This window comes from Hippocampus comes, unplaced genomic scaffold (genome assembly GCF_001891065.2).
Source record: "Hippocampus comes isolate QL1 unplaced genomic scaffold, H_comes_QL1_v1.1 scaffold153, whole genome shotgun sequence".
Lineage (NCBI taxonomy): Eukaryota > Metazoa > Chordata > Actinopteri > Syngnathiformes > Syngnathidae > Hippocampus > Hippocampus comes.
Genome location: NW_017805991.1, coordinates 496579 through 513765, shown reverse-complemented (window position 1 = coordinate 513765; position 17187 = coordinate 496579). Strand labels below are relative to the sequence as shown.

General features: G+C 43.6%; 1 protein-coding gene across 1 annotated transcript; it reads right to left on the bottom strand.

Moving 5' to 3' along the window:
* Positions 1-5: 5 nt before the first annotated feature.
* Positions 6-16219, bottom strand: virma (vir like m6A methyltransferase associated). Its single transcript, XM_019892157.1, has 27 exons — positions 16099-16219; positions 15628-15740; positions 14554-14640; positions 13276-13324; positions 12808-12964; positions 12593-12721; positions 11219-11446; positions 9418-10151; positions 9183-9320; positions 8846-9072; positions 8234-8761; positions 7985-8139; positions 7813-7895; positions 7417-7510; positions 6429-6817; positions 6201-6356; positions 5892-6127; positions 5562-5811; positions 4722-4939; positions 4465-4597; positions 4153-4296; positions 3900-4054; positions 3680-3776; positions 3129-3295; positions 2702-3051; positions 1576-1722; positions 6-373 (listed from the first exon to the last, which is right to left on the bottom strand). The coding sequence occupies exons 1-27, from the start codon at positions 16159-16161 to the stop codon at positions 162-164; spliced, it is 5439 nt and encodes a 1812-aa protein (XP_019747716.1). The 5' UTR covers positions 16162-16219; the 3' UTR covers positions 6-161.
* Between the last annotated feature and the right edge of the window lie 968 nt (positions 16220-17187).

Sequence of the window (17187 nt, the reverse complement as noted above, 5' to 3'; positions counted from 1 at the left end):
GAACCTCAATAACCAGTACTATGAATTTTATTCTCTGGTTACAACTCAATAACAAATCAACACAAAGATATCCACAGACACTATTCCATGGAGATAGCATAAAACAACCTAATTGGTCCGTTTGGAGCCTTGGCAGGCTTTCAGTCAATGCCCAGGTGAATTTACCTGGTGAAGGAGCGGACGTGTCGACCCCTACCGCCTCCACTCCCTCCCCCGCTGCCAAACTTGCTCACCTGGGAGCCCCTCCCTCCTCCACCACCTCCACCTCCGACGTTGCCGCCTCCGCCTCCTCCACCTCCAGCGCTTAGCCACGAAAGCCCGGTGCCACCTCGGCCGCGTGGAGCGCGATCACGTGGAGCCAAGCGATACGCATCTGGGAAGTTAAGATGGGAGGAAACGTTTAGAAAATCACCGAGCATCCAGTTGGCACAGTTGTGGATGCTTGTGTGTCAGTTCTTACTTGCAGGAAGTTGTCGTGAGGGCAGAGGTCCTCGCGTGAAGTTGCTTTGGCCTCCGCGTGGTTCGCTGTAGGTTCCTCTGTGAGTGACGGCGGGCACTTGTGCGCTCCATGATGAACCTCGGCCTCCGTCTCGGCGAGGGTAGTTACCTGTGGAACCAAGAGGCTCTTATCGCCCTCTGTTGGACAACCTCGGGTACACTTTGGACTTGAAGTATGTGCTGACAAGTGGCAAATATTTTGCTGAGGTTGCCTTGCCGCATCTACATAAAGTAGCTCTTTTAATCAACTGTTGCTGACAAAAAAAAAAAATTCTTAAATGTTTTAAGTACTGTATTTACTCATTTTATATATGTTGCCTGTTATAACACTGACTGGTCTTGCATGCAGCCCTCATACTATGTACCTTGGAAATTTTCAAGACAATACTACACTGAAAAAAGATGAATATTGGGCTAAGATACTGCTGCCAGCTGCAAAAAAACCCCACTAACAAGGAATTGGGGGAGGACAAAAATTTCATCAAAGGACCAGTGGACATTTACAATTGGAGAAATTTTCCAAATGGAAAAAACTAATGCCCAGACTGAGACTACAAGCACTGCAAGTGAATAAGAAATTGAGACAATGGACAATATGTGGACAAACTCGATAGACTGATTGCTGATGCCCAGCATTCTATTTTATCAATTTTTTTGGTGGGGGGATTGTTTTGTTGCTTCTGGTAACTGTTTTGTATGCAACTGCTTAAAAACGAATCAAATGAAAGTGCTCCTTGCAACCTCCCAGTAAATAAACACATAAATAAATAAACTGGCTGATCATTATGTTGTTGCGACTTTCCGCTTGTCCCATCAGGGGTTGCCACAGTGAGGTAAATCACATGATTTATTTTGACAGTTTTTACTCTGGATGCCCTGGATCTCCGACGTTGCCGCCTCCGCCTCCTCCACCTCCAGCGCTTAGCCACGAAAGCCCGGTGCCACCTCGGCCGCGTGGAGCGCGATCACGTGGAGCCAAGCGATACGCATCTGGGAAGTTAAGATGGGAGGAAACGTTTAGAAAATCACCGAGCATCCAGTTGGCACAGTTGTGGATGCTTGTGTGTCAGTTCTTACTTGCAGGAAGTTGTCGTGAGGGCAGAGGTCCTCGCGTGAAGTTGCTTTGGCCTCCGCGTGGTTCGCTGTAGGTTCCTCTGTGAGTGACGGCGGGCACTTGTGCGCTCCATGATGAACCTCGGCCTCCGTCTCGGCGAGGGTAGTTACCTGTGGAACCAAGAGGCTCTTATCGCCCTCTGTTGGACAACCTCGGGTACACTTTGGACTTGAAGTATGTGCTGACAAGTGGCAAATATTTTGCTGAGGTTGCCTTGCCGCATCTACATAAAGTAGCTCTTTTAATCAACTGTTGCTGACAAAAAAAAAAAATTCTTAAATGTTTTAAGTACTGTATTTACTCATTTTATATATGTTGCCTGTTATAACACTGACTGGTCTTGCATGCAGCCCTCATACTATGTACCTTGGAAATTTTCAAGACAATACTACACTGAAAAAAGATGAATATTGGGCTAAGATACTGCTGCCAGCTGCAAAAAAACCCCACTAACAAGGAATTGGGGGAGGACAAAAATTTCATCAAAGGACCAGTGGACATTTACAATTGGAGAAATTTTCCAAATGGAAAAAACTAATGCCCAGACTGAGACTACAAGCACTGCAAGTGAATAAGAAATTGAGACAATGGACAATATGTGGACAAACTCGATAGACTGATTGCTGATGCCCAGCATTCTATTTTATCAATTTTTTTGGTGGGGGGATTGTTTTGTTGCTTCTGGTAACTGTTTTGTATGCAACTGCTTAAAAACGAATCAAATGAAAGTGCTCCTTGCAACCTCCCAGTAAATAAACACATAAATAAATAAACTGGCTGATCATTATGTTGTTGCGACTTTCCGCTTGTCCCATCAGGGGTTGCCACAGTGAGGTAAATCACATGATTTATTTTGACAGTTTTTACTCTGGATGCCCTGGATTTTTTTTTTTTTTAATCCACATTTGGCACCAGCAGCGGTTGGGTATTGGGGCGCCGGCCAGAAATCGAACCCGCACATCGATAAAAGCAAGCAGCATGTACCAGCATATCACCACTGCAAATGGTCATCATGCTGTATATACTGTACAGGGATCCTGAGGTATAATATTTCAGAACATGTGAAAGTTGCATTTGGTTGTTGCTTACCAGAGAGTAGTACACTTTTAGGCTGCGGTGGGGTAAAAAAGCGAGTCTGATTGTGGAAGGTGGCCCTGCCTCTGTTTCCAGTGAAGAGTCCTCTGGTGGGCAGCTTTGGGGAGCTTTTTAGGGGCCGCTTGGGAGGCAAAAGTCCAATTGGGGTGGTAATGTCTTTAAACTCAGCTGCCACAAAGTCATCCACGTGCATGCTGGGAGGACGCGAAGTGTTCTGTTTGCGCTGGCGGAAGATGTCATGGGGTCGGCAAAAGTTCTGTCCTAATCCCCCTCGACCTCCTCGGCCACGCGGAGCCGCCATGATGTGTGCTCTCTTCGCAGGTTCCACATAATCTGATTTACCACTGCAAACAATCATTCAGTTAAGAACATTTTACGTGTGTCAAACCTGCTCAGCCTCGACATGATTATGATGTGCTACCTGGATGTAATGAAAGTCTCGTGCTTGTGCCTCCCCAGTCGGAAGCCCTTTTGAGCCTTGGCGTGACCTGGCGAGGAGGGCTCAGACAGGAAGGAGCGCTCCAGCTCTGCCTTCAAATCCAGTTCTGGGCAACATTCCTGAGCCAAACCCACCAGATCCACTTTCACCTATGACAAGCATCCACACAATCATGTTAAGGGACAAATAAGGATCTTGTCTCATTTTTCTAACAAATTGACTGACTCAATGTGACCAAAAAGCTACTGTATTACTCTGTTGTATGAATGGTATCAGGTGAATACTCAGGTTTAGTGTGCCTTCTGCCATCTAGTGGAACAGTATTTAATTCTTCGGCCCATAACCGGTACTATACATCACTAGCCTAGCTAGATGAACAACACTAAATTATTTGGAGTAAATACATATTCTGAGAGGGAAATAAAAAAGTAAAACTGGATCATTTCCCATAGCACACAGTGATCATCTTACACGACACGCCGCGCACCATAGTAGTTGGGGATCACTGTTCTAGATAAAACTGGAGTACTCACCATGTCAAGTTCAGTCTCTATATCATCCGTTTGGAAAGGAGAGAACCAAAGAGCCTTAAGTTGCTCATCAAGTGCTTCGGAAAGAATAAAAACGGTCCTACAGATTGAATAAAATGAGGGAGGATAGTTTACAGTTTGGTCAGGTTTAGTTTCACGGCAAGTTCAAGTGGAATAAGCACAAGTGCGTTGTTTCATTTCTGTGTATTGTCAGCAGCCGTACCTGTGATTAAACTGAGTTGCGAGAGTCTCAGGCGCTGGCAGAGTGGGCTCGGTATCAACTGCAGGAGGCTCATCCCCAGCAGCCTCCAGCGTTTGCCTCAGGACCGTCACGCTCTCTAATAGGGTCTCCAGTGAATCATCCTCCTTACAAAGTTTCTGCAAGGAAAACGATAACGACATGTGATCGAATACAAATCTACATCAACCTTTATTCTGTCGGAATCCAATGAATGGAACTTGGACTTTATCTGTACCTTGATTTGTTTCTCGAAAGTCAGAAGAGGATGAGAGTCTGACTTTTCCCACTGCAGGAGAGCCTTCATCTCAGATCCACTCAGTAACCGTGGAGGAGGAACAAAAGATGTCTCCTCGATGGATGCCTGGCCCTCCTCATGACACTAGAGTCATAAACATACGCACCCTTACTAGATAAAAATATATACATTTTTCACAAAAAAGTTTCAGGACACATCGTACACATTTTAGGTTTATCCACAGATTTTACTCGAAAGACGAACATCCCTAACTTTTGTGGGGAGCGTACATAAAATATGAGCAAATCTTACCACTGGTTCTGTGTTGACAATCTGTCGGAGGAAGTCCAACAAAGCTGAGAGCAGGTCTGCAGAGTCCTTGATGAAGGGAAACACTAATCTCTTCAGAAGTGAGAATAAGCCAGTATTGTGTTTCTTCAGAGCTCTGAAAAAATTGTACCACATTTGACCGAGGTTTAGAGAAGTGAAATAGTGCTTATAGGAAAACAAGTCTCAAAAGTGACTTGGGGGTGGGGGGTGGAGGGGAAGAAAACAGTGGTAGTATTTACACTTTGAGATGGTAAAGCCCATAGTCGTGCTCCGTGAGGAATGTTAAAGTCCTGATACAGGTAAGAAGAAGAGGTGCACTGCTGTTTCTATTTGCCAAAACCTCCATCAAGGAGTTGCAAATTGCTGACAGCATCTCTCGGCCTGGGAGTGCATTGGCCAGCTGTTCCACCTCTGACACGCAGCTGTCACCTCCTTGAGATATCACCAGAGAAATATCCTAGAAAAAAAATGACATTACATCTTAGACTTACATTATTAAATATAGTACTGTATAAGGGAACAAACATGGAAAAAAAAACGAACTGGATCTTGTACAACCAACCAACCAACTCCCATAATGCAGTGCAGCTTTTGCGATGCATTGCGGAATGTGATAACCATTTTAGGCAACAAAACAAAGATACTTGAAGCACGGAGCCATTGATGTTTATATAGCGCGGGAAACACAAAGAGTTGAGATCTCCCAGCCATGCCAAAATTGTTCGTACTGTAAAACCGAAAATAGCATTTCACCTGAGGTAATTTATACGTAATAAATTTGGACATAAACCAAACTGTAAAAACCGTATTGTTTGTGAACCAAGGTTCCACTGTATTTTATAAGGCGGTAATTGTAAAATTTGGAGAACCACTGTCTCAAAACGGTCAAGTGTCACTTCTGTATATTCCCTTGACGCAATTAAAAGTTTCCTATCATCTAGTGCTTTGGTGGCATTTTAAGTGTATTACAAAAAGCAAAGAACCAACACGAGTTGAGCTTTTTAGCAAAGAATAGCTTCCGGGTGGAGGACGTGAATTTGAGATTACGGTACTTTTTATGCTCTGTTGACTTTGCTGACCTGGTCACACAGTGACTGTATTATTGTTCCCATTAGTTCGCTGCATTGCTGTTGCTGTAATGAATGGTTGGCGGGGGGCACCAGGAGAGGCAGCAGCAAGGGGAAAAGATCTGCCAGTTGTTCATCTCCAGACACCGACCCAGAGAGCAGGTGTAGCGTGGCGCATTTACAAGCTCTCTGTGATGCCAGCGCATCAGTCAAAGAAAGCAGCCGCAAGACCTGGGCCCAGCACGGGGCTTTCCCCTCCACCCTGCAAGAGGAATGTTTTGCTCTCAGTCAGTTTACAGTCATTAAACGTCACCATGGTGCACAGTGGTGTCCTTCACTTACGGCTGTAACTCCTCCAATAGCAGTTCCAGCAAAGTTTTCATGATGAGGGTGGCGGTGGGAGAAGACAGGTCAGCCAGCTGAAGACACACTCTCCTGAGAATGGCCAAGAGCGGTGGGCAGCTGGTGGCGCACACACATTGCAAAGCCTCAGCGAACACTTTCCACTGTGCCCGAATGTGCATACTCCACAGCTTCCTCGTGTTTAAGGCCACTGCAACGTCTTGTACCGACAACACCTAAGCAAACAACAACATGGGCATGTAAAAATAAAAAGGATGGAGTATAGTCCATTGCGGTGAGCTGAAGTACCTGAGTGCTTTGCATTGGAAGGGGCAGCGGCAGGAGCTCAGTCAACAGTGTTAGACCAGAGAAGAGCCCTTCGGGAGCCTTCAGTAATGAAAGTAAAACTTCTTTGAGCATCAGTGACCATGTGTTACTGGCCAGAGTCTCTTCTGTATGCGTCACCTGTAAGGAATTTATAGCTGACTCAATATCGTATTCAAGGAGCAAAGACTTTCCCCCCTAAACCTCACACACCTCTTCATTGACACCTTGCGTAAAAGTGAGGAGCACATCAACAATAAGAGCCTGCACTCTGGTTTCCTCCCCATCCAGTCGTCCCGATGCAGGGATGGAGCAAACTATCATGTGGAGCATGACCAACACGTTGGCCACGCGAGTGTCTCTGAACTGGAAGGCACCTCCGCGGAGCAGCTCTGTCAGCATGGTGCGCAACAACCGCAGCGTGCTGATGCACACGTGGAGGATCATGCAGCGCTGTGGCGTGGGGCCCATGTTTCCGTGCAAGCGCCACGGCTGTAGCAGCACCCCGCACAGCTTTTGCAGGACGCGCACGCATGTATCCAGACCCTCGCCGGAGAACAGCTGAACACAGGCAAGACTCCACTTCAGGTCCCTTTGCTGACCTGGAGGAACATGGTGGTCAGGTGCTTTTATTGAGTCAAATGCAGAGAAAGCCAAACAGAAAAAAAGATGAGGTGCACTGTTTATTACGGTAGAGCATGGATTCTCAGCTTGTAGTTCAGTACCCAAAACCATTTTAGAGAGAGAACATGAATGGATATTTCGTGGACAGCTAGTCAAAACAATTATTGGGGTTTCAATAATTTTCTTGATTTTGCATTTCACTCACTCACTCCCAAAGACGTTTTTAAACGTCTTTTCAGACTTGGTCTAGAAGTGGCTGGTACTGAATGAGTTAACAACAAAACAAACACACAATACAATATCAAAATGCATTGGCTGTGTCTATCCGTGACCATTCAGATGGGAGCACTACAATACATTCTAACTAATGTGGTATTGAATTAGCTAACAAACAGGCCATTGTATGAGCCAGTTCTGCCCTGCACAAGACGTATTGCAATTTATCTTCTTTATTCAGTGTGAACCGATCCCACACTTTGGATTTTCTTTTAACGCATCTCTTTAACGCAATATTTGGCGCAGGATATGAAAAACTAGGATAAGAATTTCCTGTTGCACAAGCTATATTATTATTTACCTCCAACAGAAGGCGGGGGGCAGGCAACGTGGCAGATCACCCTGAGAGCAGTGACCAATCCAGTTCCCTCTGGAGTCAACACATTTTCCACATTCTGAAGACATGAGACGGTACACGTAAAAATGATATACAGCAGTATCGCTTTTATGCAGCATCGGCTTAAACATGCAATGGTGAAGGCGTATGTTTGAGCAGTCCAGACATGTCAGCACTATCATGCATACCAACAGGATCTACAGAATAACAAGAGGATTCAGGTTTGTTATTAGATGAGATCATTTTGGTAAATATGTGCCTTGGATTATGCTTGCTGCATGTTTGGTCTAGCAAGTTATAAAATCGCACTATTTTGATAGATTACAGTGCCGTCTTGAATTTGAAAGAGCAATTCTGTACCTGTTTGACATAGTCCAGAAGTGGTAAGATGCTGCCGATCTCAAAGCGCAGTTTTTCCAAAGGCTCCAGCCATTTGTTGAGCTCTGAAGAACATCAATCAGCATAATCATTGTGAAGATGCACTTCAACAATAACTATGAAACAATGCAAAGTCCTCATTTGTCATATTCACCCTGGAGCTTGGCATTGGTCTCATCAGCCTTGGCTATGGAGAGCAGTGGGGCAGCATACTGTTCCATCATGCGCAATTCATTTGAGCTTTGCACCACCAGTAAGATGAGCATACACGCATAGTTATATGTCACTGCTTTGCGAGTCTTGGCCTCACTTTAAGGGGGGGAAAAAATATTAAAAGGATTTTTATAAACAGACATGAGGAAAAATTAGGGTTGGGTGATATGGAATAAGAAGAGGATCTCACCCTTGTCCTTCTTTGCTGTAGTGTTGCAATAGTGTGACCAGACAGGACAAGTTGTTGTCCAAACTCAAAACGTGTGCCACAGCACTGCGGCCCGTCACAGTGAATGTCATCAGGTAGAGTGAATGGAGCATGGCCAGGACCTCCGGATTGTCACCTTCATCCAAGTTCACTGATCCGTCTACGCCTGAGGTCACATGGCTCATGAGCTCTGACACCCCTTGGAGAGCATGCAGGGCCTGCATGAGCCACACGCCAAAGCCTTCTTCACCAAAGCCGGGCCCAGTGAGAGCTCCCTCGCCTCCCGTGAAGGCCGTTTCCTCCCCGTCGTTGTCGGCCACGGATGCGAGAAGGCGCAGGAGTAAGTTGGTGGGAGTGGGTTGGGCGAGAAGGAAAAGCAGACCCGACTGCGTGAGCGACAGGAAGCGAAGGAGCTCTCTCACGGCTTGAATGATGCCCAAGTGTCCAGCCGCCGCTGCTGCAGAAAGCACCACTGATGTGCTCTCCAAGAAATGGCAAGCATGCAAGTACCTGGAGATCATGATTCAAGTCATCCTTGGTGGCACAGCTGAATTTTGAAATACACTTTGGAACCAAGTGTGGAGGAATAAGTACCTGTAAAGTGTTGGGTACGGATCATCTCTCTCCTGTGGTCCTGTTATTCTAACAGAAGTTGGAAATGCTTTCCCCGGTGGCTGTACCATGCAGTGAGGGGCGGTCTCCAGCAGCTGATACAACTCCTCCAAAGCACCCACCAACCGATCGAGCTCCACTTCACTCACAGCGGAGGAACTTAGGGCCGGCTCCTCCTCCATTGGCGTGTCAACATCCTCCATATCCTCCTGAAAAGTAACCGTTGACATTTTTGTGTCATCTTAAACAAACCAATACCAAATGAAATGAATAATTAATAAAATGATCTATCTACGTGTGTGTGCGAGTTAGTGTGTACCTGCTGTGGCTCACTCCATGCTGCTGCTGTACGGCGAAGGTCAAGCAGTACCTCAAAAATGTGGCTTTTCTGAAGAATGGCATTGCCGGCAGTTATGACCCTCACCGTTTCATCACGTAGGAACAGCTGCACTAAACGCTGTGAAGGATTCGATTTTAGAACTTGGGGAACATAAAGCCCTTGTTTCTGAAAATTGTATTGCATTAGAAAGAGAAAAATAAAAACGGATGCAAACCTGATAGCCACTCTTCTCTGTCTCGCCAGCATCGAGGAAAGCCTCTACCCCAGCAGCAGAACTGATGAGAGCGTCAAGTGCCCTGAGAAGACTCAGTTTCAATGTGGAGGAGACGTGGTCCCTATGGAGGAGATCCAACAGGACGTCCAGAGCTCCGTCACGAAGGAGCGCCTTCAGGCCCTGTGGACACTCCGCTAGATACGACGCTAGCTTGGCACCTGCTTTCAGTTGTCTGAGGTTCAGAGCAATTGGTTGTGTGAGGGCAATCTCCATACTTAATGCTTGGAGAGCCCACTGGGCTAAAAGGCTGACATGCTCTTCCCTGGCCACACACTCGCCCTGTTTAATGAGGCACACCAAGCCCTTGGCAAGAAGTCCTGAGGCTTCTTCCAAGGCAGTGACCCAGCGGACATCCCTGTCTTCTCCAATGCTTCCTAGCAGTTCTTTCAGCTGCACAAAAGCATCAGTGTCCTCTCCACCTGCTACTCCCTCGGGACTGCTGGAGTCCTTGGGCTCCTCCACGCGGGGTTTCTCAAGTTGGGTGTCGAAAAGTGACTTGTACGGAGGCGTGAAGTAGACCAGTGGTCGGAGTTCTCGTTCATAGGGGTCAAACTGGACTGGTGGAACAGATGCAAGGTCCTCTGGTGTGTAGTCCATGTCAAAGGAGGGCAGCTTAAAGGTGCCGTTATCCAGGTCATCCTCATCACTGGAAATCTGCTCATAGCCGTCATCACCTAAATAAAAGAAAAGGCAAAACAGGAGACTCATTGGACAATTTATCGACTGCGTTGTAAATGAAGGTACTTCAATATTCCGAGATATATAAAAAGAATGAGAGCAAGGAACATAGTGACAAATGAAAAGAAGTATACCTCTTTTCATATTCAAGAATAGATGAGCTGTGTTCCGAATCATTCACGCGGTCCTGACTTCCTAATCACGATAGGGATTTTTATGTAGTGCACAACATAGTTTACTAACTTAACTCCTCAAATGAAAAATAATTTTGCATATAAATGCAGAGTGACAAAAGAAGAAAGTTCAAAGTTAACATCGAACATGGCGGCACACATCAGCGTTGGCTGAAGGAGGTATCTCCTCAGCTTTGAAAAGTAAAAACTTTGGATTCCACTTTCGACCTCGAAAATAACATCGAACATGGCGGCACACATCAGCGTTGGCTCCTCAGCTTTGAAAAGTAAAAACTTTCGATTCCACTTTCGACCTCGAAATGTTCTGTTGAATATACTTATCACACAACCTCAAAGTATCACACGTTAAACAACTAAGGTTCTTTTTCGGTCAGATGACTATTTTGAACTCACCAACTAGTTTTTCAACTTCTTTTCAAGATGCATTATGGGATACATTGAGGGCACGATCGCGATAAACGGAGCGATAACATGTACGCACTACATATTTGAGCAGCAAACTGGCGAACTCATTAGTAAGAGGCACTTTGTCGTGGCTAGCGAGTGATTCTGAACACAGCCATAGACAGACCTGATGACAGCTTCACTTCCAAACATGCAGGTTCTGTTGAACATGCAGGGCACAATGACGGCATTACTTTGAAGCGTAGAATTGCTGACCGCAAGCCTGGTTAGTTGAGGGTGTTGATGGAGGCAGCATGCCACAGCAAAGTCGTCTTTTTCACTCAGTCCAAAATGGACCCAGTTCACGTAACCCTCACAAGTCCAATGAGCTTGTGTTCGGTTGATACTGTACTTTAAGGGGCTCTCGAGTTTTGTGTCCATTTGAGACTGGGGACTGTACTTCGCCCACCAAACAACTCCCCTACCTTCCTCCATCTCCTCGTCCTCACCCTCATCGTCCTCTTCTTCCTCGTCCTCTGGAACGCTCCCCTCCGTCCGCATGTCTTCTTCCTCCTCTTGCTCCTCCTCTTCGTCCTCACCCTCCTCCTGTTCAGCGTCGGAGTATGCTTCGTCGGCAGCCAGCGACCTTTCAGGCGACACAGCCTCCAGGTAGTCCTCACGGCCCTCACGTGGCTCATCTTTGACCATGCCCACTGTTGACATCACAGTCAAGATGACGTTTAGCGAAACAAAAGGAAATGCAATTTCCGGAAAAAAGAAGAAGAAAAAAACCCACTGCTGTTTCTCACAGGGGATATTTTACAGACCACCCATTATGGATGAAAATGTACAACATGGGGTTGCACGGGATGCCAGTACTAAAAAAAGCACGGCGATACGGCAGTATCAAAACTGAACAATTACACATGCCTGTATTTCCATGTAGTTCAACAGGTAGGAAACATTTCAGCAAAAAAGTCATAAGTTGCCCTGATTCAAGATGTTATGTGTCACTCTTATAAACTAAGCACATTATTTGTATGTGGAAAGTACAAGAGGCTCATAAGCACGCTGCAGGAGTAGAGTAAAATATGCCACAAGTCCCAGTTTAACTTTATTATTTGAATCTGACATCCAAAAGAAAGACAATTAAAGACTGCACAGCATTAAAATGTTAAAGCAAACCACATCATGTCATCTAGAACCAGCTAGCTTACAGTTAACATATTGTCAGCCTCTTAAAATAATGACCCCAAGTCAAAATTTGACAACGTTTATTTTTTTGGTCTTAAACATCTCCTCAGGATGCTGGTCACCTCTGCTAAATTCAGCTGCATCCTTAGTTAAATAGATCATTCAATTATCAGCCTGAAATGAAATGATTAATTCATAGAAGATAATCAGAATGGTTCCGTTTTTCATGTTTTTTTGTTTTTTTTACCAAGATGGGCTCCCGAAAATCTGCATCAATTTTACGAGAATTATTTATAAACCTCAAAACAGCCGACTACTTAAACACAAACGAAAACCCCCAGATATGGGGCTCCAATGCCTCATTATCCATTTAATTAAGACACGCGCATGCAAATAACGTGTATGTACAGTATACATTTATGCCCGATTGTGAGCTGTGGCTGACTGCAGATCCTGTTTAAGTGTGCTAATTGTGTGAGTGTTTCATTGGTCTCCCGGCATTCAATAAATGGCTTGAAAGCATATTGGTGACTTTGCCTCTGCTTATTATTAATTACAGTACGTATCCTGTGAAAACCGATTGCTGAGAAAAATCGGCAAATGATGAACCAAAAGAAAGTGAGGGAAACACTAATATAAGTGGGAAAGTAAATTGTGGTACTTACTGCTTGATCCTGGTGCCTGGACTTGCTCTTCATCGTCATCATCAGGGGGTGGGGGTCCAGGTGGAGTGCGAGGCCCTCGGGGTGCTGGTCGTGGTGGGCTGCCATTGTATTGGTCATCTTTTTCCCACTCTACAGTACATAGTTAAAGATGAAGCACTGTAAGGCAGAATCTACTCAAACAATGTCCACTGGATTTTCTTTTGAATGTAGCCCACCTTGTTTAACAAGTCGTTTGGGCCCGCACGGCTGCTGAGGCGGTGGGGGAGGAGGCGGAGGGGGTGAGCCTTGCTCATGCGAACGCTCCGCTGTGCCGTACACAGCCAAGGTCAGGCTGGTATACCAGCCACGCAGCACCAGGCCATCTGTGTTGATCTTCACACACATAAAGACGGCATGTTTAACAGCTTGGATTTGGCTTTTTTGGAAGACACAATTTATCCAAGCCTGGATGCTTTTCACATTAAGGTGGAAGGATCTATGAACGATTCTAAAAACATAAGACTTTTGACCCAAAACCTTCAGAAGTCAGCTAGAAAGCTGGAGAAAAATAATCATCTTTTAATTAAACACTAATTTAGTGCAACTGAATTACAGATTATAGGTTACACACAAATTATTATTTGTGAAATGAGAAAAAAACTGCTGTTTTAACTTGAGCATGTTGATATTCTGTTTCTGCTTACCTTTCCACTGGGTCTGAAGACAATCGACTTGTTCTCGTCATATTCCAGACTGAAGACAGAAAGCAAGACAGGATGAATACAATAATTTGTCCATACACTATTATGCGGTGCTGCAGACTACGCTGGCTCATACCAAACTATTCAGCTGATTGAATCTTATGAACAAGATGTATTTTGAAAGTGACATATTAATATGAATGCCCACATACTAATACAGAACTGTTTGGTTATGGTCTGAAAATGTGTTGCTCATACTACATTTCCTCGGTAATAAGTAGAGCAGGGTGATATGGCTGAAAAATGCATCACATAGGGATATCCCGATCTGATCACGTGATCGGAAATCAGGGTCAATCACATGATTTTCAGATGATCCGGGATTGGGTGAAAAAGATCAGTTTTATTTTCTGAACATTTAATGGTCAAAGAGCTACAAAATAACCCAGATGTACTAAATATATTGCCAGACAGAATAGTAGTAGCTTAGGTTTATATATCAAAATGCTTTTTGTTTTATTTTCAGTAGCGAAGAAGTGGTCTCAAAGTTGCGGCCTACGGAAGATGATAGTTTGAGGGCTCGCTATTTGACTTCAAAGTTTAATGTTACTTTGGCGCCCACTTGTTTGTCGTGTTGCTGCACTCTTGTGGGTTTTTTTTTTTTTCATAATCACTTATGGGCTATCAGAGCTCAGTAGAAGTGGGAGCTCAAGCAGAAAGAAAAGATCACCTGTCACAGATCCACCCATGTCTTTAAAATAAATAAAAATGGGGGTGTTGGCGACAAAAACAGCCAATTTTATGAAATACCCACTCCAAACATCCCTGGCAAAGATAATAAATAACTGAGATGTGTCATATCTACACTTGAAAACTCTAATTGAGATTCAGTCAAACTCTGGTGCTACTCCATTTACAGTCCTATTATAAGCATGGAAATAAAAACAGCTCATTTTAGTGCTCATCCTGAGACCTCTGATGAGTATTGCATCTTTCTCAATTTCAACAAGGGCGGGGTTGAGTTTCTGGTGAGACCAGTTAGCTAAAACAGGAACAAAGAAGCTTGAATATGGGTGGGTACATGCACACACATGCACACACACCCCACTGGCCTCTGAGAACTGGGTTTGGATGCTACTGTGACTGGTTCGACAGGTCAGACAGACATGTGCATCTTAAAACACTTTGGGGATCCACCTAGGAAGTACAGACTATAAAGTGGAGAGCCTCATCAGGATAAAGAGAGAACAAGGTGTAGGGGATGGGGTGCGGTATCCTCACCTGCCGAGTCTGTTGAAAGTTGGGCTGTTGGGTTTGGGTACATTATTGAAGAAAAGCTCCAGCTGGAAAGCATGAGGGGATGTCTCACTAGAAAGCCAAACACACAGTCGATGAAATACATGATTATCTTTCATGTCTCCTTAAATCACATGACAAGTATCACATCAACGCAGGAGTGGGGGACATAAGAACAGTTGTTAGCCGCTAAGGAAGATAAACTGGAAAAGCATTTCGAAGAGGAAAGTATAAAAGGGGTCTTCTGTTAACAACATAGTTCCATTCCTGCAGCAGTGACATAACCTGAGTTTGTAAGTGGACAGAGAAAGTCTACACACCCCTGCTCAAATTATACCCCGATAAATGATTTTAAAACACTTTCCATTACTGTGGCCTATAAACAACCAGCCCGATTGAAAAAATATATATATTTTCAAGAAGTAAAAATAAACAAGTGTGATAAAGTGGATGCACACATACACTGACCTTCATGAATAGAATATTAGCACCCCCGTTTAAGATATGTTCTTTAGCTTCTAATAAACACAAACACACACACACATACACAAACACACGTGGGTGTGCGTGCGTGTGCGAGTGTGAGGATTGTGAAGTGGTGTCAGTGTCATAGGATCAGTGCATAAGTGTGAATACAGTACAGTACAGACATACAGTTATGGCATCGAATCGATACTGGTGCGTCCCCTCATAAAGCATAAAGTGGATATGTGTTGTGATAGTAATAATTCAGCCATGAAAATGATTTGTGACAAATACAGTGGTGTCATTTTGAATTGACGTCTGTATGAAATGATGACATTGAAGAGCCAACATCTCATTTCTCCAAAAATACATTTCAAATCAAGTCAAGTACAACTTTATTGTCAATTTATTTGTCCCTCACTCTTCTATTGTTCTCCTTGACAGAATCTCTGACGGAAGGAGTTAACATGTAAACAGAGGAGATAACATGTAAAGAGAGAAGCCATAAGCGACGAGGTTGCGAATAGATTTAAAAAAGATTCGGCTGATTTAGCATGGATGTGTTGGTGATGACTGGGTATTCACAGGTCTCACCCGCATGCTCTGCTCTCAGGTAAGTTGCTATGTGCTTTGATTCCGGGAGGAATGACACGGACTTCTGTGATCAGCACCACACAGGGGAAACGTACCACATCCACATTGGTAAACTGCGTGTGAACAGACAAAGAAACAGGATAGTAAATGTGAACAAGTACATCCAACCATGCACAACAAACAGGCCAGCGCGAATAGCTTCTAAACAAAGCCAATATTCTACAGAGAGAATCTCGAACCATGAGCAAATACCATACAAAGAGAAACCGTATATAAAATAAGTAAACAACAAATATTACGTGAGTCAATCTGATTCAATTTGATAAATATTGTTTCCCGTGCAGACGATGCTAACATTAGCCTGCTAGCCAGCGAACTTGCGCCTGACTGTCCAAGAATTATAGAAAAGAAGAATACACGTATTGAATGCACACAACTCTTCGTCTAAAATAGAATATGCAGTTTTGTTACCTCGGCGCTTTGGTGTTTAAACGTATCCAGAAAAAGAAGCTCAGTTGAAGAATCCCCCGCCATTGCTTTGGGTTACCACTGTCCGCGGAGTCAACATCCGCCTTCGTGACTAGTCCTTCCGGAGCACAACCGTCAATGCGTCCATTTTTTTCACACTTTTATTTAACAAATGCAAATGACAAGAACATAAAGAATCACACTTTGCATTCGTAAACAGAACATAACGACAGAAAGACTTTGCAGATGGACAATGGCAAAATAGATTAACTACAGTTTCAGGACAGTCCAAACAGAAGTTACAATTTAGATCAATGTGTTTCTCGAACCTCGTCAAGTGCATCGTCTCATAATAAACAAAAAGTAACAAAGAGTAAAACTTTATTTTTATATTAATCATACAGTCAGCCTTTATATTATCTATTCAAAATCAGTATTGTTCATAAAATGTACTGAAGAATAGTGTAGTCAATGTATGGAACACAGGCCACATATGGTCCACTCTATTTTATTGATGTGCCCCACTGAGCAGTATCCTACTTACATAATCAAAAGTCCTCTGATATTTATTGCATTTATTTTTGTCGTTTTTTTCAAACATTTGGTGACTATATTTATTATTGATTTATACAATTAAAAATATTACTTGTTTAAGAAGAAAACCTTTATTTGTCTCACAATGGAGAAAGTCACTAAGAAAGAAAATCATTCAGAAGCCATAATTGGTCATGATATATATGACGACAAAGGGAGCATAAATTATGTATTTATCATTAAAATCTACAAACTGCAAAAATAGTAAGAATATAAAAACGCATTTTTAAAATACTGATACATACAGATTAATTACTGTATGATGAAATGTATTTTGTTTTTGTACGCATCATGAATTACTATTTTAGTTTTAAAAGGTGAACTTTAAAAATACAATTATAATAATGAAATAAAGCACATCATACGACAACGACACAAACAGCTTTACATGAAATGCAAAATATTAGTAACATGCATTAGTAACACATGTATTCTTTTAAATAATGAAATAAACAAACAAAAGCAATGAAATAAAAATAAACAGGCTCATTTTTTTTA

Bases quoted from the DNA above. Each gene is read 5' to 3' on its own strand.
- virma (XM_019892157.1), bottom strand. From the start codon at position 16,161: ATGGCGGGGGATTCTTCAACTGAGCTTCTTTTTCTGGATACGTTTAAA. The intron at 4,598-4,721 runs GTAAATACTACC...CAATTTTTTCAG, and splicing joins GGGCTTTACCATCTCAAAGT to AGCTCTGAAGAAACACAATA. The intron at 374-1,575 runs GTAAGAACTGAC...TTAACTTCCCAG, and splicing joins CTCACGACAACTTCCTGCAA to ATGCGTATCGCTTGGCTCCA.